At 47.1% G+C, this 20,087-nt stretch overlaps 1 protein-coding gene across 1 annotated transcript in view; it reads right to left on the reverse strand.

Annotated features, from left to right (window-relative positions):
• Window positions 1-2,185: 2,185 nt before the first annotated feature.
• Window positions 2,186-20,087, reverse strand: part of LOC139683010 (transitional endoplasmic reticulum ATPase-like) — a 46,216-nt gene continuing 28,314 nt past the window's right edge. Inside the window, exons 9-17 of the mRNA XM_071577711.1 lie at window positions 19,058-19,193; window positions 17,570-17,682; window positions 15,868-16,032; window positions 15,635-15,757; window positions 9,013-9,225; window positions 6,848-7,156; window positions 3,522-3,677; window positions 3,027-3,181; window positions 2,186-2,626 (exon numbers count right to left, since the gene is read on the reverse strand). Of these exons, the coding sequence (XP_071433812.1) occupies window positions 2,521-2,626; window positions 3,027-3,181; window positions 3,522-3,677; window positions 6,848-7,156; window positions 9,013-9,225; window positions 15,635-15,757; window positions 15,868-16,032; window positions 17,570-17,682; window positions 19,058-19,193 (1,476 nt within the window). The 3' untranslated portion in view covers window positions 2,186-2,520. The remainder of the gene's footprint in view (window positions 2,627-3,026; window positions 3,182-3,521; window positions 3,678-6,847; window positions 7,157-9,012; window positions 9,226-15,634; window positions 15,758-15,867; window positions 16,033-17,569; window positions 17,683-19,057; window positions 19,194-20,087) is intronic.

Raw genomic sequence — 20,087 nt, forward strand, 5'->3', positions numbered from 1 at the left:
TACCACTGCTTACCGCTACATTGTCTCGGGGAAGTAAACGTTTTTATTGTTAGCTTTTCCCTTTTCTCCTGTTTGGGTATCTCTTGGAGAGGTTAGCCCTTATTGAGGTGTTCGGAAGGATTCAGTTTTGCTATTTGGGTAGGGAGGTGAAAGATTGTTATAATCTTTTACTCATATGTGGATGTGTTATATTGCATTTTGCTTTTAATTTTCCCTTTTTTGTGTAAATATATAAACCTTTCCATTTTAAGTTTTAGTTTTCAGGTTTTTTTCCTCCCTTTCCCTTGGTGTCCCTGTGGTGAGTACTGGGCATTTTTGCCAGGTTAGCCCACTACAGTGGGATGGGTGAAGGGGGATTGGATGGACATTATAAAAACCATGGAACCAATGTTCGGGCACACGCGCATCAGTGTGTATTCCTATAGGCCCTAGGCCTGGAATTAAAGGACCTACCCTTTTTATCTTATCTCATACACTAGTTGTAGTCCTGTTTTCTGTGGTCTCTTAAGGCAACACCCACCAGGATCCACATCCCACAGGTGGCAGAGGAAAAAATATGAGGGTTTCCAGCCCTTGTGATGGATTTAATTAGCATTTGCAATTATCAGATGTGGCAGAGAAGGCTTTGGGGAGCTGGGACACATACACCCTACTATCCTATACACTGCTTGTCCCAGCCCCCCACAGCACAGAGACACCAGGGTAGATCTGCTGGAGACTTGCTGAATGGTCACATCCTCAAACTGGCAGGAAGAAATTCACCCAACACCAGAGCTGGGGAAGGCTTGTGGAAGAGTCCTAGAGAGCTCCCAGCAGATCATCAATAAAGATATTAAACAGGACTAGGCCCAACACTGATCCCTGGGGGATGCCAGTTCCTCCATTCTCCACAGAAGTCAATAGCACATGACCACTCTGTGCATCTTATGGCTGATGCCTTAGGATTTTTATATATTTGTAGATTTTTATATAGCTGTATAGTTTCTCACACTTGAAGTAGCAGCTAACAGTTTTTAACAGTTTCTCACTGTTTGTGCCACATTCCTGAATTTCTGTTTAACTGTCTTTTCAACGGACAAGATAGCAGCAAGGACATAGTGTTTGGGACACATGCACCTGGACCAGAATAAGAAGATATATTGTATTCAAAACAAGATAGAAGGCTCAGAACCCTTGGAGGTGCTCCAACGGGGCAGTTCTAAGGTTGGTACCAGGGGCAAAAGGTTTTTGGGTTGGATGTACCCATTAGATATGATAATTAAGTAGTGGTATAAATTTGTAAAAACCCTATACTGGGCGTGCACCTATATACTCTGTGCACCTGAAAGCTTTCATTAAAGAACTGCTCTCTACTTTATCTATACTAATATGGTCTCAAAAGTTTTTTTCCTCAATTTTAGGCAACATGGCCATTGCCTCAAACAGACTCTCCCCTTCGGTTCATGGCTGAGTCATACGCAGCCTACCACACTGCTCCTGTGTGCAGTGATGGGACCAGACACAGGGCTTCTTTCATATAAAACACTGAAGTACAGCAGTAGCACATTGTTCAGTTCAGAGGAGGGAAAATAAATCAAGGAGCAAGGCAGAAACCTGCAAGCATAAAGGAAGGATAAGGACTATGATCAGCACCCAACTACTGAGTATGAGACAAAACAAGGGGCAGGCTGGCAGCAGAGAGCCATGCCTGTCATCAGAAACCCAAAGGGATGTATGAAACATTGTACGGGAGGGGGGAAAGTCTCTTCACAGAGCCTGATGAACAGTGCTGCATCTCCTCTTTCCTAATCATAGTGGGGTCATGCTGCCCCACAAACTTCAGAGACAGTCCAAGAGCTCCCTTGTGCCTGCCTTCAGGCAGGGCAGATGGAATGAGGATTACTGAAGTCCTTTGCTGCAGAGGAGCTAAAGCAGCAGGAGACCCTACAGCTCAGGGCCAGCATCAGAGAAGCAAGAGATATCTGCTACCAGGCTCTCTTACTTGGTGCTTCTTGCCAAATTTGGGCAGAGGAGAGAGAGACTGACAAACCAATTTCTTCTGTTAACTCAGGTTAAGAGACATAACAAGGAGCAATGTTGAACACACCAGGGAAGCATACATACAGATGGGCTCCACCAGATTGAGGAGTGACACATGGGGTTTACAGAGACAGCACAAGCTACACTGCACCAGTCACACACAAAGGAGTGTTGTGTGATTTTTATTATTTTTTATAATTTTTGTGGGATTTTTTTATACAGGCTAGCATTGTATTCTTTGCTAAAGTTGCTGATTCTGCCACATAAACTAGAACAGAAATTTCTCAGAAATTAAGTCGGTTTCCCTCCTTGTTAATTCAATGTCTGCTTCCCAACTGAACACCGTTCTGAATTTGTTTGCAGAAAACATTCCCTGTACAAAGTCTGATATGCAGCTACACTGTTCTGACTGAAGAATGAAGAAGCCAAGAGTCCACTGAATGTTGGATTTTTTTGCTGTACAATGTGGCCTGACGTGAAGCTGGTCCACCAAGGAGGGAGTTAACCATAGAGATCGTCATCATTGTCTTCGCTGTACACATTGCCCCCGCTGCCACCTCCTGTGCCTTGGTTTGGACCGGTACCACCCTGGTTACCTGATGGGAACCTGCATGCAATGGTGCAGAAGGGGAGAGAAGAGATGCTGTTCAAAAGTCTACTCGTGGCTCAGCACAATCCCCTCCCTCTGCGCCAATCCCCAGTGACACGTAGGACAGGCAGGAGAAATGGGATTAAATCTTATAGCAGATCACACAAAAGGCTTATACAACTTTCGGCTGTCACTTGTGTTAAAGGAAAAAGGGTTGTTGGACTTCAGGAGAACTAACAGAGCAGCTACAATCGACCTGCAGCACAGCCTATACCTGCTGCTGTACATGCTGGGGAGAATGGGAAAATGTAGCAGAAGAGGGAATTTGTTACCCAGAATCCAACAGAATGCTGCCTCAATGCTCTGTTCTGGGGCTAACTGAGCCATGCTGCCCTTCCCCCCACTCCACCATGGTTACCTGAAGCTGCCGAAGCCACGGCTCTGCTGTAGGGTCTGTGCAAACATCTCATATTTCCTAATGTCATTGTCACTGACAGAGCGGCGAGCAAAGCGCATGGCCTCCTCAAAGTGATCCCTGCGTATCTCAGGAACAGGGTCATCCTCCTCCACCTCCTGCAGTGGGACAGAGGACCCAGGTAAGCTGCATGCCCAAGCTCTGCAGCCCAACAGCCACTCAAAGCCTCCTGCTAGATCAGGAGGCTCCAACACCCACCGGAGTTGGGGCTGGAGAGAGACACTGTGGCAGGCTAAATCAGGGCTGCAGCAGGGGACTTCTGAGACATGCTGACAGTGGCGTACCCCAGGAAGGTCTTGTGCTCCCATTCCATGCTCTGTGCCAAGACCCCACTCATCCCCACATGAGGATTATGAAGAGGAATGCATCCCGCCTCACCACAGGCAGAGGTGGGCTGTCTTTCTCATGAGCAGGGAAAGCTCAGTGTGTCCCACTCACCATGGCAGAAGGGTTGGTCTGCCTCTCGCGCTCTCGCCTGATCTCGGTCTCAATGGATTCGCGGATGGCCAGTTTGCAGGCACGCTGGCAAATTTCTGTCAGGTCAGCCCCCGAAAAGCCATTGGTCATCTTAGCTAAGAAATCCAGGTCAACATCCTAGTGGAAAATAAAAAAACAAAACAACAAAAAAACCCCAACAAAACCCCCAAACCAAACAAAAAACAAACCCCAAGAGAGGCCTGTCCTTTACACCTTACACCCTCAGGTGACAAAAAAAGTATCTTTAGATTCCATGGTATAAAGGTGCTGCCTTAACTTTGGCAAATTTTGAAAAGATGAGCTGTTAAAATTCTTGGGTTTGGAAAAAGTTAACCACATACAAAGGTAGGCCATACTCCCTCCCCACCCAGCAAGACCTTCTGAAGCAGCTGTAAATCACAGGATGGTTTGGGTTGGACAGGACCTCAAAGATTATCTAGTTTCAACCCCCCTGCCATGGGCAGGGACACCTTCCACTAGATCAAGTTGCTCCATGCTCCATCTGTTGGAATTTCATATGGTATTTCACCTAAAAAGCAAGCTATATGCTGAACTGCCTATGTAAATTAGTGTAATGTAGCCTTAAGAACTAATTAATGTAATCAGAAATGGCTGCTGCCGACTTTCTCATCCAGATGTGCACGGTCAGCCAATTATGAGAAGTTTTGTAATGTAAAGAGCATTGTTAGCCAATAATCAGTGCCAAAGTGTCAAGCAGCCATGGACGAATACAGTTTTAAAGGTGTATATAAGTGTGTGTGCATATGAATAAAGGGGCCTGTTGCTGCTAACTCCTGTGGAGTCGTCTCTCAGGTCCAAACACCCGTCCCCCTCGGTTACATCCATCCACTCTGGCCTTGAATACTTCAAGGCATGGGGCATCCACGATTTCTCTGGGCAACCTGTGCCAGCATCTCACCACCCTCACAGTAAAGAATTTCTTCCCAATATCCAATCTAACCCTGCCCTCTGTCAATGTGAAGCCATTCCCCACTGTCCTGTCACTACACGTCCTGACAAATAGTCTCTCCTCATCTTTCCTGTAGTCCCCCTTTAGGTACTGGAAGGTGCTCTAAGGTCTCCCCAGAGCCTTCTCTTCTCCAGGCTGAACAGCCCCAGCTCTCTCAGCCTGTCTTCATAGGAGAGGGGCTCCAGCCCTCTGAGTAGGGTCTCACAGGAGTGGAATAGAGAATGCCTCTGCACTGTTCACCCTCAAGAAGAGGCAGGTTGACTTGTGGATTTAGGATATGATTTACTCAGGCCTCAGCATTAGGAGTCAAATGAAACACTGTCAGACTGGAAATGGCGCACAGGCAGACCAAGACAACCAACCTCCTGCTCCTTCCCTTAAACTGAGGGAGTAGTACTGCAACCTCCTTTGAAGCTTTCCTTCCCAACAGCATCTAAAAAGGTAAGCTTGGCATAAAAAAACTTGAGCTTTCACTTGACATCTGCTTTTCTCTTATTAACTATCAGTTGCATTATTGCCCTCTCCCTAGGCAAGGAACATAGCTCTTGCCTGTGATAAAAGTTCAGCAACAATTCACTGCAGTATCATAGAATCGATTGAGTTGGAAAAGACCTCCGGGATCATCAAGTCCAACCCTCGGTCCAACTCCAGTCCCTTTACTAGATCATGGCACTCAGTGCCACATCCAATCTGCGCTTAAAAATCTCCAGGGATGGTGAATCCACCACCTCTCTGGGCAGCCCATTCCAATGCCTGATTACTCTCTCTGGAAAGAATTTTTTTCTGATATCCAACTTAAATTTCCCCTGGCAGAGCTTGAGCCCATGCCCCCTTGTCCTATTGCTGACTGCCTGGGAGAAGAGACCAACCCCCACCTGGCTATAACTTCCCTTCAGGTAGCTATAGGCAGTGATGAGGTCACCTCTAAGCCTCCTCTTCTCCAGGCTGAACAACCCCAGCTCCCTCAGCCTCTCCCCATAGGACTTGTGCTCCAGTCCCTTTACCAGCCTTGTTGCTCTTCTCTGGACCCGCTCCAGCACCTCAATATCTTTCCTGAACTGAGGGGCCCAGAACTGAACACAATACTCAATGCAGAGTACAGGAGAAGGATCCCTTCCCGGGTCCTTCTGGCCACGCTATTTTTGATACAGGCCAGGATCCCATTGGCCTTCTTGGCCACCTGGGCACACTGTTGGCTCATATTGAGCTTCCTGTCAATTAGTACCCCCAGGTCCCTTTCTTCCTGGTTACTCTCCAGCCACTCTGTCTCCAGCCTGTAGTGCTGCATGGGGTTGTTGTGGCCAAAGTGCAGGAGCCGGCACTTGGTGTGGGGGCCCTGGCTGTGCTGAAAGACTGCGAGATCGAACAACAACTCGGGTGGGGGTCTCCTAAGGACAACGTGATGAGGGAGTCGCCCCAGGACGACAACAAACTTAGAGAAAAACAAGATACAAGTCTGGGATGGCCCCCTGGGACGGCTCCTGCCCTTTCCTCGATCAGGATTGGATTCTGCATATGGACAGCAGCTTGTAACCTATGAGATGGCTTGCAGAGACACGTGACACGCACGGGGCGTGGTTTTCGGGCTTAAATGTGTTGCCTACTTGTAATAAAGTTGGATTTTGCTTTCAACATCACATTGGTGTGTGCAATTCTCTCTGGTGGTCTGCAGCAACTTGGCCTTATTGAACTTCATCCCATTGGAATCAGCCCACCTCTCAAGTCTATCCAGATCCCTCTGCAGAGCCCTCCTGCCTTCCAGCAGATCGACACTCCTTCCCAACTTGGTGTCATCAGCAAATTTGCTGATGATGGACTCAATCCCCTCATCTAAATCATCAATTAAGATGTTAAACAGGACTGGACCCAACACTGACCCCTGGGGAACACCACTAGTGACCAGCCGCCAGCTGGATGCAGCTCCGTTCACCAGGACTCTCTGGGCCCGGCCCTCCAGCCAGTAGTTGCTCTTAAATTTCCATTTCCCACCTGTCTTCTAGATTTACTTTTCTTTTAGAGTACAAGGATCTTTTCCATCTAGCCATAACAGGCTTTCCTGTTCCCACACTGTGGGCAGAACTCCACCATGTGACAAAGACCTGCTATGCTTACACATCAACAACTAGCTTCATCACTACCTAGTTTCAGAGCTAAAGCCTCCCCCTACCTCTTCACTTCCATCCTTCAGGGACTGAAGGTTTCCCAGCTCTGGATTGCATGGAGCAGTCACCAGCCCTCTGCTCTATCCCCAGCTTGTGAGGAGCACGTACAGTCTACAGCAAACCCAATCTAGATGCAGTCAAAGTGCAGATCCTACCTTGGCAACTGGTGACTTCCTTAGGTTGGCCTTAAGAATTGCAACCCGGGACTTCTCATCAGGCAGAGGAATGTAGATGAGCTGATCCAGGCGACCAGGGCGCAAGATGGCTGGGTCAATGATGTCTGGCCTGTTGGTGGCACCAATGATGAAGACATTTTTCTTGGTGGACATGCCATCCATCTCTGTCAGGATCTGATTGATAACACGGTCTGCAGCACCACCACCATCACCGATATTCCCACCTCGAGCCTTGGCGATGGAGTCCAGCTCATCAAAAAAGAGCACACATGGGGCTGCTTGGCGGGCCTGCAAAAAGCAAATGGGAACAATTACTCCATGTTAATACCACTAGGCAAGGAGCACGCTGACTTCACTTTAAGTCTACCCTACAATTAAAGCAGCTCAGAGGAGTACACCAGAGCTCTGCTGCAACAAGGACAGCTTGGAGGAGTTGCTATGGAACAGTCTCCTGCCTCACAATTACATTCTCCTGAAAAACAAACTGCACTTCCCCAAAGCTAGGAGCACTTTGAACCAGGCAGAAAGGTGGTGTCCTAGTTCAGCAGCCGGAACAGGTTTATCACTCTGTGAGTGTGACCAAAGCTGTGTATTATCCACTCTCTATGTGATTTCTAATGAACTGTTAACAATGGACCATTTGCAGCAGCTGCCCAGGGCACACCTGACCCCTCAGGCTGCAAGCTGGGTGTTAAAGAAGCCTGTGAGATAGAAGCTGTGATAACTCCCCTCCAGGGAGTCATTAGCACCTTCACACCCAGCCTGAGGAGTCATGTCTGCTAATGGACCATCAATGATTCCAAAAATACTCCATGACTCAGAGTTAGATCATCCATTGTGGAACTCCCCACCCTGGGGGAGGTACTGGGCATTCTCACCTGAACCTGAGGGTATATAATCTTGGGGGTTGGAGACCTCTGGGACCACTCGTCAGATCCAGAGGACCAGAACTTCGACAGAAGGAGACCACCACTCTTGACCAGACTGCAACCATCATCTGCACCAACAGGGTTTTTTTTTCTCCCTTCCTTGTACTTTGGACTCAGGGGAACCACGTGGGTCTCAGCCCAGGGGCTAACAAACACCATTCTGTTTGTGCCTCAGGGTGCTGGGTTATACTTCTGGGTTTTGTGGGTTAAAACCAATTTCTCTTTGTGTCATTGCATTTATTGTAATATTTTTATTAAATTGTAACTCTGACATAATCTCTTTAGTGTTGGGTTCATTTCTTGTGCTGGTTTACCTTTAAACCAGCACAGGTGCTATCTCCAATGCCTAGCTGAAAAGCTGGAGCTAATTTGCCTGGACCAGAACTCTCCCTGCAGGATTTGGGGACATCAACTGGTTATTTAGGCCCTTGAGTATCAGTAGGTGAAAAATATCAAATGGAAGGGGGAAATCCAATCTCTGTCTTTAGCTACCTAATAGGTAGAGTTACAGGGGAAAAGCGAGCCATATCCTTCAAAATGCACAGCAAAAGGACGAAAGACCAGAGACACAAATGGCTGCAAAGAAAATTCCAGTTAGAAAGGGGAAAAAAATTCTTCACAATGAGAGCTCAAACACTAGCACAAGGCACCTTCTTTCAGCACCTTCCCTGAACATAGGAGTGAAGATTCCCAAGATAATCCATGCAGATACCTCCTGGGACAGGAGGTCACACTATCTATGGGGGAACTGAGCAGTGGGAATGAGCTCCCTTGCAAGCCATATATATTGCAGGACAAGAATAGAATAATTTCAGTTGGAAGTGACCTACAAGAATAATTTAGTCCAACTGCAGAAAAAGAAGAACCCATAGCATGTTTTCAAAATCTATAGAAGGTGATGTCTAATGTGGTCTTGAAATAAGTTTTTAGGGATGCAGAGAATATCTATGACATCTTAATGCTAGCCTCCCTGCTAAGACACTGGGGCATTTATAATCCTGTAACAACAGATACAAATTGCAGCAGGAGAAAACCATCTAAATAGCTATATTGCCAAAGAAAATTATTTCCCTAACATCAGGAAAGCAGCCTCTGCTCTCAGTGCAAGCAGGGGAAACAAAACAAACAAACAAAACCAGGCCAGTAAGACAGGTGCAGTGAAGGTTTTGGGGGTACCTCAGCACAAACAGCACAAGGAGCAGAAGATACACTTACCTTGTCAAAGATCTCACGAACGTTGGCTTCTGACTCGCCAAACCACATGGTGAGCAATTCCGGCCCCTTGATGGAAATGAAGTTTGCCTGGCATTCATTAGCAATGGCTTTGGCCAGGAGTGTCTTACCACAACCAGGTGGCCCATAGAACAGAACCCCTTTTGATGGGGTCATGCCAAATTTGAGGAACTTGTCTGGGTGTTCCACAGGATACTGAAAGAGAACAAAACAAACAAAAACCTCTCATGATGAGCCAGAACAGGACTGTAACTTAGAATCATGTAGTGGTTTGGGTTGGAAGGGACCTTCAAAAATCATTTAGTCCAACCTCCCTGCCATAGGCAGGGACACCTTCCACTAGACCAGTTTTGTTTCTGTTCCTACCAGAAGCACTAACTGAAATGACTGACATCATCTACCTGGACTTCTGCAAAGGATTTGATGCTGTCCCAGACAACATCCTGGTCTCTAAACTGGAAAGACATGGATTTGACTGATGTACCACTCAGTGGATAAGGAATTGGCTGGATGGTCACACTCAAAGAGTTCTGGTCAACAGCTCAATGTCCAAGTCGAGACCAGTGATGAGTGGTGTCCCTAAGGGGTTGGTATTGGGACTGGCACTGTTTAACATCTGCATCAGTGACATGGACAATGGGATTGAGTGCACCCTCAGGAAGTTTGGCAATGACACCAAGCTGTGCAGTACAGTCAACTCTGGAGGGAATGGATGCCATCCAGAGGAACCTGGACAAGCTTGAGAGGTGGGCCTGTGCAAACCTCATGAAGTTCAACAAAGCCAAGTGCAAGGTCCTGCACATGGGTCATGGCAATCCCAAGCACAAATACAGGCTGTGTGGAGAATGGATCAACAGCAGCCCTGACAAGAAGGACTTGGGAGTGTTGGTAGACACGAAGCTCAACATGACCCAACAATGTGAGTTCACAGCCCAGAAACCAACTGTGTCCTGGGCTGCATCAAAGAATAGCTAGCAGGTCAAGGGAGCAAACAGCTCCGGTGCAGGCACATCCTGCAGCAGAACAGGAGACTGCAGCAAACAGGGTGAGTTTCTAGAGTCAGAGCAACCCCAGGAGAGCGCCAAGACCCATGTGGAGCTTGCACAAGAGCAGTTGACTCAGCATGGGTGGGGCCAGGAGTGAGGGCAGCTGATTTAAGCTCCTTCTGTCACTCACAGAGGTGAACAGCTCAGGTACAGGAGCCCCCATGGAACATGAATAACCAGGAGCTCTGCAAAAAGAGCAGGCAAATAGGGCACGGCCTGTCAGCCAGAGTGGGGTGCAGCAGCTTGCACTGCAGCTGACAAGAAAGGGCACCTCTCCTTGAGAGGGTCAACACAGTAGCAGTACCAGAGAGCAGCAAACAGGAGAAACAGTTAACACTGAGGGGCAAAGGAGGCCCCTTCTTCCCCAGTCTTAGTAGCGTAAGCTCCCAATGTTATGGTGATGACATGCTGTAGAGCTCGTTCCCCAGTGGATGTTGGAGTTTCTGTATCAGTGATGTCAGAGGCTTCCACTGAGACAGACCTTCTGACAGTAGATGTAGCTCTGCAGGCCTCTGGTTGTAAGGAGCGCCTGGTGCCTGACTGGGAAGCTGTGACTGAGAGTCATCTCCTCTGCAGGTGTGCCCTTGTTGAGAAGCTATGTTGCCAGGTCAAGGAGTTAAGTGAGGAAGTAAGTAGATTGCACAGCATTCATGAAGATGAGAAAGAGATAGACAGGATATTCTCAGAGACCCTACAGTCTTGGGAGTCTCAGCTCCCCTCTACAAAGATGCAGGTGGGCTCTGCACCATGTCTCAAGACATCCAAAGTCAAAAGAAGAAGGCTGGAAACTGGCCACTCTCTGTACGAGGAATGCTCCTGCTCCTCCTGAAGACTTGCCATTAACAAATGGGTTTAGTGCCCTCCAAGCTGAGGAGGAGCTGGGTAAAGCTTCAAGCAAAGCAACTGAGTTGCTAGACCCTGTGCCAGACAAGATCACCCAGAGAAAGCAGTAAGTAATTGTCATGGGTGAGTCCCTACTGCAAGGGACAGAGGCACCTATCTGCTGACCTGACCAGTTGTCCAGAGAGGTTTCCTTTCTTCCAGGGGCTCGAATCAGAGATGTCATGGAAAGACTGCCAAGGCTTGTCAAGGCATCCAACTATTACCCCCTGCTGGTCTTTCACATGGGCACTAATGATACCAAGGGTAACTTGGAAACCATCAAATGTGATTTCAGATTTTTGAGGATGTTGGTCAAGGGTCTGGGGGCCCAGGTAGTCCCCGAACCTGCCAGTTAGGGAAAATGGCTAGAGGAAAACTAGATGCATTTACCAAGTAAATGACTGGCTACATCACTGGTGTTGCAAATAGGGGTTTGGTTTCTATAACCATGGCACCCTGTTTGCTGATGAACAGCTGATTGGGAGAGACAGGATCCACCTAGACATGTCTTTGCCAATAGAATAGCCAACCTGGTAAGGCGAATGTTAAACTAGGAAAGGTGGGGGAAGGGGAGAGTTATAGTGACTGCGCAAGTAGCAAAAGGAGGATTAAGTGGGGATACCTCGATGAAGCACAAACAGCCAGACATTATCACTAGACAGGACTATGGGGCATCCCCTTGCACCTCCACTGGGATATTGACGCACTCAAAATACCTCTATAAAGTGCCTGTACAGCAACACTCGCAGTATGGGGAACAAACAGGAGGAACTAGAGACCTGTGTGCAGTCACAGGGCTTTGATCTCATTGCAATTACAGAGACGTAGTGGGATAGCTCACGACTGGAATGTTGTCGTGAAGGGCTATACACTGTTTAGGAGAGACAGACCAGGAAGACGCAGTGGTGGAATTGCCCTCTATGTGAGGCTACACTTGGAATGTATCGAGCTTTGTCTAAGAGTGGATGACGAGTGAGTCAAGAGCTTCTGGGTTACGATAAAAGGGAAGACTACTAAGGGTGACACAGTTGCGGGTATTTGCTAGTCTGCCTGAGCAGGAGGAGGAAGTGGATGAGACCTTCTACAGACAGCCTGAAGCAGCCTCACAGTCTCAGGCCCTAGTTCTTGTGGGGGACTTTAACTACCCTGACATCTGCTGGAGAAGCAACACAGCAAAGCACAAACAATCCAGGAGGTTCCTGGAAAACACTGATGACAACTTCCTGTCACAGGTAGTGGAGGATCCCACAAGGAATGGTGCGCTGCTCAACCTCATACTAACAAACAGGGAAGGCCTTGTTGGAGATGTGAAGGTTGGGAGCAGCCTTGGCTGCGGTGACCATGAGATTGTGGAGTTCAGTATGGGGCAAAGAAGAAGCAGGGCAGCAAGTCGGATTGTAACCATGAACTTCAGGAGAGCTAACTTTAGCCTCCTTAGGGACCTTCTTGGAAGAATCCCATGGGAACAGGCCCTGCAGGGAAGAGGGGTCCAAGAGAGCTGGTCAATATTCAAGGGTCACTTCCTCCAGGCACAAGAATGGTGCATCCCAATGAGCAAGAAATCAGGCAAAAAGGGCAAGAGACCTACCTCGATGAACAAGGAACTCCTGTCATTACTCAAGCACAAGCAGGAAATGCACAGGAGATGAAAGCAGGGTCAGGCCACTTGGAGTGAATATAGAGAGGTGGTCAGAGTAGGTAGAAATGAGACAAGGAAGGCCAAGGCTCATCTAGAACTAAATCTGGCTGAGGATGTCTGGCCTGGTTTTAGGGTAAGCCTAAATTTAGGCTTTGATTTTTAGAGCAGGCCTTAGATTATCAGCTGACTCGAGTGGTGTCCCCCAAGGTTCAGTACTGGGCCCGGTATTGTTTAACTTATTGATCAATGACTTGGATGAAGAGGCAGACAGATGCCTCCTCAGCAAGTTCACTGACAACACAAAGCTGGAAGGAGTAGCCAATACCCCAGAGTGCTGTGCAGCCCTTCAGAAGGACCTCAACAGGTTGGAGAGATGTGCAGAGAAGAACTGTCTGAAGTTCAACAAAGGCAAATGCAGGGTCCTGCACCAGGGGAGGAATAACCCCAGGCACCAGTACAGGCTGGGGGTGACCTGCTGGAAGGCAGCTCTGTGGAGAAGGAGCTGGGGGTCCTGGTGGACAAGAAGCCATCCATGAGCCATCAGTATGCCCTTGTGGCCAAGAAGGCCAATGGTATCCTGGGCTGCATTACGAAGAGCATTTCCATCAGGTTGAGGGAGGTGATCCTGCCCCTCTACTCAGCCCTTGTGAGGCCACATCTGGAGTGCTGAGTTCAATTCTGGGCTGCCCAGTATAAGAGAGACATGGAGCTCCTGGAGCAGGTCCAGTAGAGAGTGACAAAGTTGATTGAGGGACTGGAGCATCTCTTTTACAAGAAAAGGCTGAGGGAACTGGACCTGTTCAACCTCGAGAAGAGATGACTGAGAGGGGACCTCATCAATGTCTATAAGTATCTGAAGGGAGGGTGCTAACAAGATGGAATCAGACTCCTCTCAGTGGTGCCAAGCAATAGGACAAGAGGCAATAGGCAGAAACTGATGCACAGGAAGTTCCACCTGAACATGAGGAAGAACTTCTTTACTGTGTGGGTGACCAAGCACTGGAATAGATTGCCCAGAGAGGTTGTGGAGTCTCCCTCACTGGAGATATTCAAGAACCATCAGGATGCAATCCTGTGCAATGTCCTCTAGGATAACCCTGCTTGAGCAGGGAGGTTTGACCAGATGACCCTGCTGGTGGTGCCTTCCAACCTGAACTGTTCTGTGATTGTGCCCCCCTGCTCTGCTCTTGTGAGACCCCACATGGAGTACTGCATCCAGCTCTGGGGCCCTCAGCATAAGAAGGACATGGACCTGCTGAAGCAAGCCCAGAGTGCTGGAACACCTCTCCTATGAAGACAGGCTAAGAGAGTTGGGGTTGTTCAGCCTGGAGAAGGCTCTGGGGAGGCCTTAGAGCAGCCTTTCAGTACCTAAAGGGGGCCTACAAGAAAGCCAGACAGGGACTCTTTACAAGGACAAGGACATGTAGTGATAAGACGAAGAATGGCTTCAAACTGAAGGAGGGTAGATTTAGATTAGATATTAGGAAAAAAACATCTTTACTGTGAGGGTGGTGAGGCAGAATGGCCACAGGTTGCCCAGAGAAGTTGTGGACACCCCATCCATGGAAGCATCCAAGGCCAGACTGGATAGGGCTCTGAGCAACCTGGTCTAGTGGAAGGTGTCCCTGCCCATGGCAGGGGGGTTGGAACGAAATGATCATTAAGGTTGCTTCCAACCCAAATAATTTTATGATTTCTGGTGGGTTAAACACAAGATTCTGCCTGCTCAGTGCCACTGGTGTTTTTAAACGGGCACCGATTTAAAAAGCATCACAGCTAAATTGTAAATCTACCTTAAACAGTCTATTTCCACCTATGAATTAAGTACCAGTTCAGGTAGTTTTCCAGCACACTTAACCCCGACTTCAGTCTGCCCTGCAAAACCAAAAGGGAACAGTTCATTATCTAACCTGTTTTCTCTGCCCTCCAAAGATAAGCAAGATGTCTGATGTGAGCATTTATCCTTCACAACAACATCAGAGATAGGCAATGATTTTAATGCCAGAAGTTATACTGAAAAGTAAATTCTTTTATTCACAGACAGGCTGTTTCTACAGTGTCAACTGAAAGCAGGGGTGAATCAAGCCCAAACCACCTCAACGCAGGCTGGTATCAGAAGTTTCCACAGACTGTTCACAACTTTGTTCCAGCTTCTCCTTTCACAGAAGGCTTCACAATTACTTCTCACCTCTATCTATGCTAACACAGATGGAAAGTCCAACTTCAGAGGTTCTCTGTATGAGAATCTTCATCTACTTTCTAGCATATTAAAGCCACCACATAACAGGATTCTTGGCTACTCCCCACTTAAGAGAAGCAGAACTGCTACTGCTCCTGCATGTAGCACAACACTCACCCAAGATGTCACTGTAGATTCAGCTCAGGAAAGCCTGATGCTGCTTCCCAGCACCTCCCTCTCCCCAACTTCTCTAAGATAGAACAGCATGATATTTTCGGTTCATTACATGAAAATACCATACCCACTCTGCATTTACCCTGTTCACAACCCAAACAGGAATGTGCAGAGGTTCTGAATTTTGTGTCCTGGTTCCAGCCAGGATAGGGTTAATGTTTGCAGTAGCCAGGAGAGGCACGGCCAGGACACTGAGGTTATTGTATACCATCTCACGTCATGCGCAGGGGGCAGGGGTGAAGGGATCCCTTCTGGTTGGGGTAGTGTGAAGCAAGCAGCTGGGGGAAACGTCGTGTTCCGCATGGTGAGCACTCATATGTGAATCACTCACCTCTCTTGTACACTCTGTTATTAGTATTGTTGCTGTTACTGTTCCTGGTTATTTTCTTATCTCACTGCTGTTTCCAGTAAATTTTTCTTATCTCAACCTGTGATCTTTACTTTTTGTGCCCCCGATTCTCCTCTCCAACCCATGGCAAGGGGGAGGGGGAGAGAGAGCAAGCAGCGCATGGTTTGGAGTGTTTCAGTGGGAACGCTAAATTGGGAAATATCATTCCTAAACCATGACAATTATTATAATTATTTTTCAAGCTGACTAGGCAAAAATCTGTTGGAAACTCTTACCTGTACAAGCTCCTGGAGTTCTCTCTTTACATCTTCTAGACCACCAATATCTTCCCAGGTGACTTGTGGCACCTCGACCACAGTCTCACGGAGAGCAGAAGGGTTGCTCTGACTCAGAGCCCACTATTGTTTAAAGAAACAGCATTATATAAATTCTAACATGTTATGTTCACTTGCTTCAAATAAGCAATTAGACACTGCACACAAAGGAAAGGAGGACACTCCTGCATTACCCTGAAGTCATCCATGGTCACAGCCAGTGAGTTCATCACTTCAGCATCAATAGTTTCATCTTCTAGGTCTATGAGATCCATCTTCTTTCTGATAGCCTGAAGAGCAGCTTCAGAACAGAGAGCAGCCAAGTCAGCACCAACATGGCCATGGGTCTCATTTGCCACCTGAAAGCAGAGCATTGATGTTATAGTTTCAAAATATCTCATGGAATTTTTTATTTTATTTTTTTTCTCCCTTGCCAACACAGCAGTTAGGGGACTGAGAGCCAGAACGAGATGGCTTGTTGAAGCCCAGCCCCCCACTACCTGCTCCAGGAGCCAGCTAACTGTCTAAAGCCGAAACAAAGGGATAGTTAATAGCTTTGCCTTACAACGTGATAACTGGGGAAAGGACTGGGTAAGGTGTTTTCTTTTTTTGGGGGGAGGATTTCACTCTTTCCCAGGCTTGGGAGGTGGTGAGAGAGAGGTTTCCACATGCTCATTTCTTGCTGGTGCGCTATGCTACACCTTTGTCTTCCGTCTGCTTGGGTGCCCAGCCACTACTTGCTGGGCTGGTGGCAGCACTGGAGGGGGATCCTGGCTCGCCGTCTGACTCTGTGCGTCTTGTGCTGTTCTCCTGAGAGGACAATCACCAGTGACTGGATTCGCTACGGACTCATCGAGGGGCCAGCACCAACTGCAGAGGAGTTTCTAACACCACCCCCCCCCCCCAATGCTTTTGGACAAAAGACAGTGAGAGAGTCCTTGCACTGCCCATGGGAAAGGTTTTGGTCTGTCCCTGTGGCCACCATTCCCACGTGAGCTCTGGAATCAGCACCTCTCCCTGTGTCTTTGCATTTCTGAAGCTTGACAGCGCCCAATGGTGGCCATGAGTAAGTCACTGCAGTCTTTGCCTCCCAAGGCATACTGCAGCCCCTGCTGTTTGTAAGTATAACTGCACCAAAGGGGCAAAGATAGGACTTGATTTGTTTGAAAGTTTTAGTTATGATGTTGCTGTTTGTTCTGTTCTGGTTTTGGTTATACATACATAAATATATACACTTGTAGTAAAGAACTGTTATCCTCTTTTCTACATTTTTTGATTAAAGTCTCTTAATTTCAAAGATTGTCATGGCTTGAGCAGAAGGAGGTCCCCTTCCTAGTCCAGAAGGAATCCTCACTTTCCTTGATAGACATTTTGGTTTCTTTATAAACTGAGACAATTAACTATGACTTGTAGAAATATGAGCAAGCGCTCTGCAAGGGCAATGCATGCTCTGGTCACTCACTCAGAGGTGCAACAAAACCCTGAACGATAGAAACATTAATGCTTTGCTGCAAATTCAAAACAAGTGCTGTCATTTATTTTGCAGGCAAAGACAGTGCTGTTTCATCACCTGCTCAAGATCAAAGTTTCAACTGGAATAGATAGTATGCAGAAAGATAACACTGAAGACTGCAGTTCTTCGTTCAGGACAGAGATTACATCCATCCAGTATCACCACAACGTTCACTCAGCTCTGTGAGCACTGTTTCAGGCTTGCTTTATTTTTAAAGAGAATGCCACAGCAAACAAACACAGGAGGACAGTGGCACTTAGTGAGTGAGCATTTTTGGTCACTGGTAAGCTAGTTAGAAGGAAGCCCAGAGATCACATATTTGCCTAGTTTCACGCTGTCCTGAACAAGCAAAGACAAGCTTTCGTAATAGCATGCCTACTCACTTGTTCCAGATCAACATCATCAGCCAGTTTCATATTTTTTGTGTGGATCTGCAGGATCTCCAGGCGTCCGGTGGCATCTGGGATACCAATATCTACCTCTCTGTCAAAGCGACCTGGGGAGTACAAACACATATTGAGCTGCTGATTCTGCGAACTAAAGGAGCTGTAGTTGCTGCCTTCCTCTGACACAGGAACATGATGATGAGCCACAAACATATTCGATTTCAGAAAACGCCAGAGCTTTGGGTTTCTCTGCAGCATCTATCAGCACAGCAGCAGAGTCAGATCAGAGAAGGCAGAAAGGCTTATAGGCATTTAGGAAAAGCGAGACTACTATATTAACTAAAGTTCAGGATTATATAAACACAAAGGATTTCTGGGGGTTTTTTCCAAGTCTCATTTATAGGAAAATATGCTTCCCCTAACCAACACACCATGAGACATTTTTTTCATTCCTACCTTTGTGTCCTCAGCACAGGAGTCCACAAATACTGAGAGATTTAAATTTTCAGAGCTTTCACAGCAGTACCCAAGTGGTGAAAAGCATGAACTGCCCCAATATCTGGGGAGGCAGGAAACCCATGTATTACTGTGTGGGGGTCGCCCTTTCTTAAGGTATGGTAAAATAGTGACAGTCAAGGAGGCAGAGACGGCTCAGGCAGCAGTTAGACCAGAAAGCTTACACCAAGGATAAAAGGACTTTATTCTTAGTTACAACTTTACTTTTATCTACTATCTCCCACACCGTGTCATCCCACAATTGGTCAGTCAGCTGAGGCAAACATACATGGAAGAATCCTACTGGTCAAAAGGTCTCCTGCATTCTGCAGGTGGTTTCTTCCCCTTTAGGGGAGCACTGCAAACTGCTTTCATCCAAGAATAAACTCTAACCTGCTCCATATCAATTCCTCAAACATTAGGGGGTCCGCAGACCTGCTGAGTTAACCCCCCACATTACTGCAATATTAAACGTACACCTATTGCTTTTCTCTAGTATAGCTGTGCATTCAAGTGCCTCACTGCACATTTAAGAGGCCATTTTTCCTCCAAATTTGACTTTACCAACTGGTCATACAACAGACATTCATTCACATTGCAAAGTTCTGACAACCTGAATCTTGGAAACTACCAGATTTCTCATCAATAAAAGAGAAATGGGACAATTCAGAGCCTTCTGCCATCTGAGGCACAAACAATCCCTTAAGCATTTAGTCCTGAAATAACCTCACCTAACTGAAGTGAAAAAGTATGCTACCCTCTAACTATTTCATTATTTCTACAAGTTCTAATCTAATAAAGCACAAAAGATTATACCAAAAGCTGAAATCGAGAAATTAATTTCAAGCAAGTAACTGGAGAGAAGACAATGACTTATATAACACATAAGATGTTTAATATTAATTTCTACTCAATCTTTCCAAGGCCTCTGAAGCACAGTCCATAACAAAGTATCTGATACACAGAAAAAGAGATGGCAATTGTGGTTACCAAATCGCCTGAGTGCTGGGTCAATGCTATTGGGTCTGTTGGTGGCTGCCATAACGATCACATGTGCTCTCTGCTTCAGCCCATCCATAAGAGTCAGCAGCTGAGACACAATGCGACGTTCCACCTCTCCATGTGTCTGTGAAGAGAGAAAGTAATGATTAGACCAAAAGCTCTAAAACAGAGCACAGGAACTAGTACTACACCATCATCATGGCTAGGCTTCGCAAAGGAAGATTTGGGAAGGGCACTACCCACGCTTCCTGCAAGTGTGCTGGTGGCTAAAAAGGCCGATACGGGATAGGCAAGTCCGGTCGCAAAAGGCACAGCGGAAAGTCTCCTTAGGCGATATTGGCAAGGAACAGTTCTTTCTGTGTTGTCTTTTTTCCTTGAGACTGATTCTGTGTGCGTTCTCAAAGGAAGCAGCAGCATCGTGAATGGTGTGTCTCCATGAATCCCAGTTGGAGGCCAGAGTGGACCATTGGTGGCAGTCAATATGGCCAAGGCCATATTGTTTCAGGGAGTCCTTGTATCTTCTTTTTGGGGCTCCTCTCTTGCAGCAGCCAGTGGCGAGTTCACCATAGAGCACAATCTTTGGGGGGCGGTGATCCTCCATCCTGGAGACGTGCCCTGCCCAGCGCAGCTGCATTCTCAGCATGGCATCGATACTGGTGACCTCTGCCTGCTCAAGAACAGACACATTGGTCACGTAATCAGACCAGTGGATGTTTAGGATTGTAAGGAGGCAGCAGTGATGGAAGCGTTCAAGGAGCCGCAGGTGGTGGCGATAGATGACCCATGATTCAGAACCGTATAAAAGAGTAGACAGTACAATGGCTCTGTAGACACTGATCTTTGCACTTTTCTTCAGGTGTTTATTGGACCAGACTCTTTTATGGACTTTTCCAAAGGCTCTGTATGCCTTTGCTAGTCTGTTGCCTATCTCTTTGTCGATCTTGCCATCTGAGGAAATGATACTTCCCAGATAGGTGAACTGCTGGACTGACTTAAGCTCTGAATTGCCTATGGTGAT

Source organism: Pithys albifrons, chromosome 26 (genome assembly GCF_047495875.1).
Source record: "Pithys albifrons albifrons isolate INPA30051 chromosome 26, PitAlb_v1, whole genome shotgun sequence".
Classification (NCBI taxonomy): Eukaryota; Metazoa; Chordata; class Aves; order Passeriformes; family Thamnophilidae; genus Pithys; species Pithys albifrons.